The sequence below is a fragment of the Cucurbita maxima genome, unplaced genomic scaffold (genome assembly GCF_002738345.1).
Source record: "Cucurbita maxima cultivar Rimu unplaced genomic scaffold, Cmax_1.0 Cma_Scf00071, whole genome shotgun sequence".
NCBI lineage: Eukaryota > Viridiplantae > Streptophyta > Magnoliopsida > Cucurbitales > Cucurbitaceae > Cucurbita > Cucurbita maxima.
The window spans coordinates 278,962-287,713 of NW_019272087.1; the positions used below are offsets into that span (position 1 = coordinate 278,962).

Genomic DNA, 8,752 nt, shown 5'->3' on the forward strand with positions numbered 1-8,752 from the left:
TAACAAGACAATTGAAACAGATAAGAAAAATAAAACAATCCCCTAATCTATCCTAAGGGCTACAAAATACACAAAATGCAACTATTGTAGCACTGCTTCTATGCCTTTCATCGTGATGTCATTATCTGTATATGAGTGCCTTACCTTTACCTGAAAAATAAGAGTGGCAAGTGTCTTGATTATTTTAAGAAATACTCAGTAAGTGACCCTAGTGTTGGTTTCGGGGAATGGAAACACATGGAATATGGTGAGACCTATCATTTTAAAAATATCATGGCTGGTCTTAGACAGCTTTCTAATCTGAGGCAAGGTTTGATGTGTAGTACTTCTTCACACACGGCCCACACACGCGAACATTGTTCTACAGGTAGACTCACATACCCCTAGGCTAGGCTCGTCGGGCTAGCACTTGTTAATGGGTTGCCAGAAATAACAGAGAGAAAGGGTCTGCATAACATCATGGAGAGCATAAATATCATAAGTCGTAAGGTACACATTTGTAATAATCATTATAGGATAGTATCCCGATGCATATGGCTTACAAAAATGCATGAGGTCCCCATTGCTTAAAATCATGGCATAAAATTATGATGCAAATCAAATCTCCATTTATCTATAACATAGTTAATCTTTAAATTATGCATAAAATTATGATGCAAATCAAACCTCCATTTATCTATAACATAGTTAATCTTTAAATTATGCATATACAATTTCTGTCAAATCTTAAATACATAGCATAACATACATGGACGAAGCTGATCGCTTAGAGCCGTCAGAGATGCCATACCGACCACAAGTCGAGCATAGAGATCGAGCCAAGCACAAGTTGGACGAAGCCGATCATTTGTCGTTGAGCCATAGTGGGCCAATTGTTAGACGAACACGACTCTCCATAATGGTATGATATTGTCCACTTTAAGCCTAAGCTCTCATGGCTTTGCTTTGGGCTTCCGCAAAAGGCCTCATACCAAGGGAAAGTGTATTCTTAGATCATAAACCCATGACCATTCCCTAAATTAACCAATGTGAGACACTTTCATCTAACACCTCCCCTTGAACAAAGTACGCCTCCCCTTAATCGATGCTCGACCCCTTTGGAGTCTTAGTCATTTTTTACTGCCTTCGAGGAGGTTTGACTCCTTTTTTCTTTTTGGAGTCCTTTGTTCGACACTCGAGGATTTGCCAATCTATTGGCACGGCTAAGTTTAGGGCATGGCTCTGATACCATGTTAGACAAACACGACTCTCCACAATGGTATGATATTGCTCACTTTGAGCCTAAGCTCTCATGGCTAATTTAGGGAATGATCATGGGTTTATAAGTGAGGAATACTAACTCCATTGGTATGAGGCCTTTTGGGGAAGCCCAAAGTAAAGCCGTGAGAGCTTATGCTCAAAGTGGACAATATCATACCATTGTGGAGAGTTGTATTCGTCTAACATGGTATCAGAGTCATGCCCTAAACTTAGTTGTGCCAATAGATTGGTAAATCCTCAAATATCGAACAAAGAACTCCAAAATAAAAAAAGAAAAGAAGTCAAGCCTCCTCGAAGGCCGTCAAAAATGACTACGACTCCAAAGGAGTCGAGCCTCGATTAAGGGGAGGCGCACTTTGTTCGAGGGGAGGTGTTGGATGATGGAAGTCCCACATTGGCTAATTTAGGGAATGATCATGGGTTTATAAGTGAGGAATACTAACTCCATTGGTATGAGGCCTTTTGGGGAAGCCCAAAGCAAAGCCATGAGAGCTTGGACAATATCATACCATTGTGGAGAGTCGTGTTCGTCTAACAGAACCAACTTAGAAAACTATGATAGATTTTTTTAAGGGCCTAAGTTCTAATGATAAGAACAAGAATCGAATCCAAGTATCTTATAGAAGAGATAACTCATCAAATCCAACTACCAAATAAAGTTGCCCACTAATCATAGAGAATATATATTGCAAAAATTTTATAAAACTCAATCTCAAATTCACGACCATCTGAAAGTTTTAATGTTGGTTTAAGCTCCCTCTATAAAGCCTGAAGTAGGGGTTTTCTTTTGGAGCAAGAATCAAGCTAAGTCGAGCCTTCAACTGTGAGTTGTTAACTCAATCTCAAATTCACAGCAATCTGAAAGTTTTAATGTCGGTTTAAGCTCCCTCTATAAAGCCTGAAGTAGGAGTTTTCTTTTGTAGCAAGAATCAAGCTAAGTCGAGCCTTCAAATGTGAGTTGTTATAGCCTTTTAGATTTTGGGTTTCTAAATCTCGGATTTCTTACAAATTTGAGAGCCATAGTCAACCATTTTTCTTCCAACTTGCTTCTACACCTTCTAAATGAGATTATCCAAGTGTTTGGTGATGAAATAAAGTGTTGAAGGTGCCTCAAGCACAACTTCCAAATTTGGAATGCCATTAAAGGAAGAAGGTTGAAGCTCGAACATTAAATCTGAGCCTACACGCAAGTTTGTCAAGAAAAATATATCTTGTTCGATTTTTGCACCTCCAAGGAATATTTCCATAGAAGACCACGAAGGTTAACAAGACTCAGAGCGTGTCCAATTGAAGAAAATTATTTTGTGTAAAATTTGGGGGGTAAGGATCAAAATCTTACATACAATCCATTTTCTTCAAAATTGAGTCTTTATTAGATTAAGTTGAGCGCTTTTCATGAAGAAATCGAGAGTTACGTCATAGATCAGAAATATAAGAGAGAAATAAGATTAAGTTGAGCGCTTTTGATGAAGAAATCGAGAGTTAAGTCATAGATCAGAAATATAAGGGAGAAATTTGGGAAGAAAATCCAAAAGCAATGAGATTTGAACTTAGGTTTTTTGGATTCAAAGTCCAATGTCCTAACCACTAGACCATGGGACCACAAATATTTGTAAGATTTGTGTGTAATAAATCTATAAACTTTATCAGTGTAAGCACATGTAAATAAAATATATATGGTCAAGACTTAGATATGATATCTATCCATCATTATCTCATATTTTGCATTACTACAATTTCATGTATGTACCTCGATTAGGAAAGGAGAATTAATGTGCAAGAATCATATCACTACACCAAAGGCTCACTTGTGAGAATTTTTTTTATTGAATGTGTTATTATTTCGTTCCTTTATTTGATTTGGAAATTAAAGAAATCCATGTACAATATTATTATCATACATTTTACTTTTAAACAGAGACACAGTTTGATTATTTTAAAATTATTTATACGAATAGGTCTAATAACAATTATAGAATGTTAAGATTTGGATAGACAATTTCAATTGATTGAAATCTCTCTATATATATTGGTAGATTGGGTAGAAATATATGAAGAAAGTGAATGATTAGATGTTATATACTAGATTTGTGAAAATTATTGGGTACTAATTTATGTTATCCAATCCGGAAAAAAATATGTTTTTTATTAAAATAAATCTCATTCGGGTCAGTAAGGATAATATAAGATATTTATTCATATATTTCCTATTTATTAAATGCATTACTCATCAATAAAAATGGGTAGAGTAGTTTCTAGGGAAAAAAATAATTAAAGCAAGTGTCTTAAGGAAAAAAAGTAGCAAGACCTTGTGCACTCAGAATCTTAAGACCTCCCACGATACATCATGTTTATGACTTAAACTACGCTACTTGGAACGTATGAAGCCTTGAGCGTAGGTATTAAGACTGTGTCGCTTGGAACGCATGAAGTCTCGGACACAGGATGACAAGTTTATGTCTAGTACTGTAAGTCCTAAGGGGGGTGTCTTGGAGAACGAATTAAGAAACATGACAAGAATTTACAATAAGAACAAGAATAAAAACAAGAACATGAAAAGAAAAGGTGTGATACCCTAGCATATCAAGGACACGATTAAGAGCCTACAAGTAGGCTGCTTACTGAGTCTTGTACTCATTCTTTATTCTCCATTTTTCTTCAGGAAATAAAGAGCTGGTCGAGGTCTGGAGCGGCTCTGGAGCAGGTGCCATAGACAAACCTCACCCTTCGTCCTTCAACCTTTTTGGGTCGTCTCTTAACTTGTGTTTTAACTGTTGAGTTGTGTTTTAAAATACTTTGTATCATCTTTATTTGATATAATGTTTGATATGTTTTAAGTTTTGGTTGTTTTATTTTGTTAAAAAACTTACCCGTCTTTTAGAGTCATCGAGTCAGCCCGATCCTTACAGAGTCATAACGTCTAGACATCCCAAACATGTATCCATATGAGTTATATCGAGACATTGACTCTCCCATGTCGATACCATATCATTTACGTACTCCGTATCAGAGAGCGGATGCATTATCCAACCTCCGACACATGGCCTTGGGCGTAATACCGGCACACCCATGTCGCTCAGTACTTTTCTTCAAAGACATTTCAAAGATAGGGAGAGAGAATATTTGTTGAAACCCATTACAATTTGTCATTCAATTACCATATTTAAATAAAACATATCCTAAAAATAGAAAAGAAAATGGCAACTAAATTAATGTCCTCCCTCTAGACTTGCTATTCTATTCACTTAATTTTGTATGGCTTAATCTAAGGGATTACTTTAACAACAGAAGAGGAAAGGTTTGACTAAACAACAGGGATTTATCTAACAATCTCCTCCTAAAACCCAATCGTATATCTACTTTATTGTTTAAACTCCGATCTTCGAGCTCGCGCGCCGCCAGTCCAGGTAGTTCACCTTCTCCCAGTAAGTCTTTCATCCTCCGGTACCTGGCCACCAGACTATCATCGTGATCGGCATCCAGCGTCGAATCTGCAGTACGAGGTGTTGCGAACTCCACAGGATCAGGGGTGCAACCGTAGTTGTGGTTGAGGTTGGCGTAAGCGTGCCCAGCGCAGCTGTTGGTGGCGGGGACAGTTCCCAATGTTGAGCTTCTCTTGGCTCGGTGACGAGGTACTCCACCGTGAATTTTGAGTTCTGGTCTGTCTCGGTCCGTCGTTCCACTACCAGAAGGTGGTCTCGTAAAAGATGACGTCGCGAGACACGTGAGCTCGCCCCTCCGCAGGATCATAGAACCTGTATGCCTTGTTTCTGTGTTCATAGCCGATGAAGACGACCTTCAACCCTCTAGGATCGAGCTTGGCGAGATGGGGACACACGTCCTTCATGTATGCGACGTAACCGAACACTCGAAGATGACGTACCGCTGGCTTCTTATTGTACCAGGCCTCGTGTGGTGTCTTCCCGTCGAGGCTTCGCATTGGCCACCGATTGAGGATGTAGACGACCATCATTACCACCTCTCCCCAGAACCTCTCGGGCATCCCGATCGTCATCAGTAATGACTTTTCTGTCCCTACCATGGTCTAATTTTGGCGCTCCACCACCTCGTTCTGCTGGGGGGAGTAGGGCACCGTTAGATGCTGCTATATGCCAAGCTTGTTGGAGTACTTACCGAAGCTCGTCGAGGTGAATTCTCTACCTCGGTCCGTGCGCAACACTCGTATCTTCTTCCTGCATTTGGCCTCTACTAGCACTTGAATGCGTTTAATCGCCTCTGCCGCCTCACTTTTCGCTTGCAGCAGGATCAGTAACATGAAGCGGCTTTTGTCATCGACCAACAGGAGGAAGAAGGTCTTGTCGCCTAGGGTTGCCGGCTTGATGAGCCCGCAGATATCACCGTGCACGAGCTCCAATGGCTCACCGGCACTGTAGGGATGCCTGAGATGGAAAGGGGGTGTGCCTCTGCTTGTCGATGAGACACCAGTCGCATAGCCTGTTCACTCCTTTGATTGTCGGCAAACCGTGCACCATCTACTCCTTGTGTAATTTTTGTAAGGCATGAAATTTTAGGTGCCTGTACCTTACATGTCACCTCCAAGATACTTCTTCGGTTCTGATCGAGAGGCTGACTGGTTGCTCTATCTCCAACTCCAAGATGTAAAGGCAGTTTGTCGTGTACCGAACTTGTGTGAGCAGCCGTCGTTGATCATCGAGAATCTTGAGTACCCTGCGCTCAATGGAAATGTGGCAGCCTGCCTCATTGAGTTGACCTAGGCTCACAAGGTTAGCCTTGAGCCTCGGGATGAAGTAGACGTCAGTCAGCTTGTGGTGCTCGCCTCCCTTGCCGACGAACAGGATGGTGTTGCGCCCTTCAATCTCGACGACGGAGTCGTCGCCGAACTTAACCGTCCCACGAATCCCTAAGTCAAGCTTGAAAAACGCAAACTTGGGCCTGGTCATATGGTTTGTCGCCTCCGTGTCGAGGACCCATCGTCGGTGCTCTTGCTACTCGCCTCTTTCATCGATTTGAGGAGCGAACCTTCAGTTGAATGGGCCACATAGACTTTTTCCTTGAGCTTGCTCCATCAATTCTTGCTCAGGTGGCGAGCCCCATGATTCACATTGATAATGTCATCGACGGATTCGCCAGCCGATCCTCCCGTGATTCAAGACTGTAATATGTCAGCAAACGCCAGCTGTTCCTCCCGGGTACTCGATCGTTTCTCCTTCCTTGGCTCTACGGCATGCCATAACCCTAGCGCCGGTAGGTTGACACGGATCAACCAGGCCCACTGATCAGCATCGGGTACTGCAGCACAGAGGCGGTCGTCTGCCTGTAGGTCCGCAAGTCAAATTTCGGGTTGGATCCAAAACGCAGGTTGGGTGTTGTTTAAGTTCTTATGCGACCCAAGTTTGAAACGCAGCCCAAACTTCCCCATGATTCAAATGTAGTACACCTGTATTCCACCTCGAGACTGCAGTTGGGCAACTCGAGACCCGCATGTTGACCCAACCCACACGTTATCCCGAGCGTGTAAGTTGAAACAAGTGGTGGCCATAAGAATAAACAATAATAAAAATAAATAAATACAAAGAAACTAAAAATAAACAATAATAATAAAATTTTAAAATAAAAACATAATAGATTAGTTGGTTAATAGAGCCTTAAGAAAACAAAATCAAACCAAACCCTATCGCTTTTCTAAATTCATTCTCTTCTTTCCATTCATTTTATTTCAACTCACACGAGATCAACACAGCGCCATGCCCACTCCGAATAACCTAGCAGCGCTTTTGACGGCGGCATTTATTGTCACCACCGCGGCGCCCTTTGCCGGAGCGGAGACGCACCACGTCGTCGGCGGCGACAGGGGATGGGACGTGGATTCGAACATTGCGTCTTGGTCGGCCGGTAGAATATTCAGAGTCGGAGATAAGATCTGTAAGATCCATTGGTTTGCTTTTTTCCTTTTTCGTTTTGTTTTTAATGCGTTTTCTTTTTGTGTGAGAAATTTTGTTTTGGGATTCCCGGAAAATGGGAATCGGAACCGGGTTTATTAATAGTAAAAATATGAAATAAAAGAGTAATGTTGGGGGTAGGGTTCGCGTACTCTGTGGCACACGGTAATGTGGTGGAGCTGGAAAGGAAGGAGGAATTCAAAGCGTGCGATGTAAGCAGGTTCATCAGGGAGTATAGGGACGGCATAGATATCGTCGCCTTGAACGGAGAGGGAATCCGTTACTTCGCGAGTAGCAGAGCAGAGAGGTGCAGGAAGGGCCTCAAACTGCAGGTGCATGTGGAGGCCCAACAACAGAAGGCGGGGACGACAGGAGTTGGGTCAAGGAACGACATGTCGGAGGGGGATGGTGAGTCAGCAGCAGTTCCACCATCCCCTTCCACGTCTTCAACGCCCTTCGCCATTTCTTATCTCACTCTCTCCCTCTTGCTGGCTGGCCTTGCCTTTACCTATTGGATCAGCTAAGCCCTCTTTTTTTTTTTTTTTTTTTTTTTATTTTGTTTAATTATGTAACCAATTTGATTTNGATTGAGATTATTAAAGCTTCAGACATATAATAATATTCCATATAATAATCATGCGCTCTAAGAAGAAGAGGTACAACTGCTCTTGCAACTCCACATGCAACGCTTGCAACTCCACACACTCGGCCATGCACCGCCGCCATCGCACTGCTTAACGCACCTCGTCCTTGAACCGCCGCCCCACAGGCAGTGCGCCATGCAGCGCAGAGGCGGTGCGCAGGCTGGGCAGTTGAGCGCCATCCTGTCCCTGATGCAGTCCCCGCACAGCTTGGCGTCGCCCGGGCCAGGGGAAGTCAGCCAGATGGCCGTCATAAGAATCACCGCTGCCGTGGTTGCTGAGTGAAAGCGTAATGATATCTCCATGTCTGAAACTGGTTTGGATGAGGAAGAATTGGGAGGTAATTAATAGAGATGGAAGGTTGTTGATAGTTGTGGTCTGTATTTATGGCTATTATTCAATGTGGTCAGCCATGCATTTCTTGGTTTCCTCAATTCTTTCCAACACACTAACCCAAAATTTTATATCAATTTATACTCTAAACGTTAAAATCAATTTAGATTTAACTTTGAAAGTTTTATGTTCAAATAAATTTAAATCCTTTAAACAATTTTTAAATGGAGGGCCAATATAACTTAAAATATTCAAGGAAAATTATGTAGCAATAATTTTCAACTTCAAGACCTAAATTGATAAATTTAAAGATAATTTTAGAGTTAAATGGATAGAATTATACATTTGTAGACGAAAAAATATTTATATTCTTATTATAACCATCGTTAATTTAAATATAAAGAAATATACTCGAAAAAAGTACGAGAATTTTGATGAGGTGCCAAAGTTAAAACCCTTCCCACAAGGTGCTCCTCCCTAAGTGCTTCCATAAACCTCCTCACGTCTCCAACGAAATAGGCGAGGTCAAGGTGTGTGTTTACCAGATAGCACAAACTCCCAACGATGTTGCAGTAATTGGTGGCGTCGACTGTCGGC

General features: G+C 41.6%; 1 protein-coding gene across 1 annotated transcript; it reads left to right on the forward strand.

The window, feature by feature from the left end:
- The first annotated feature begins 6,913 nt into the window (after positions 1-6,913).
- Positions 6,914-8,251, forward strand: LOC111472427 (cucumber peeling cupredoxin-like). The gene is made up of 3 exons (XM_023118087.1): positions 6,914-7,164; positions 7,323-7,709; positions 8,079-8,251. Exons 1-2 carry the CDS (start codon positions 6,987-6,989, stop codon positions 7,703-7,705), a joined length of 561 nt encoding a protein of 186 aa, XP_022973855.1. The 5' UTR covers positions 6,914-6,986; the 3' UTR covers positions 7,706-7,709; positions 8,079-8,251.
- Positions 8,252-8,752: the final 501 nt, after the last annotated feature.

Bases quoted from the DNA above. Each gene is read 5' to 3' on its own strand.
- LOC111472427 (XM_023118087.1), top strand. From the start codon at position 6,987: ATGCCCACTCCGAATAACCTAGCAGCGCTTTTGACGGCGGCATTTATT. The intron at 7,165-7,322 runs GTAAGATCCATT...TGTTGGGGGTAG, and splicing joins CAGAGTCGGAGATAAGATCT to GGTTCGCGTACTCTGTGGCA.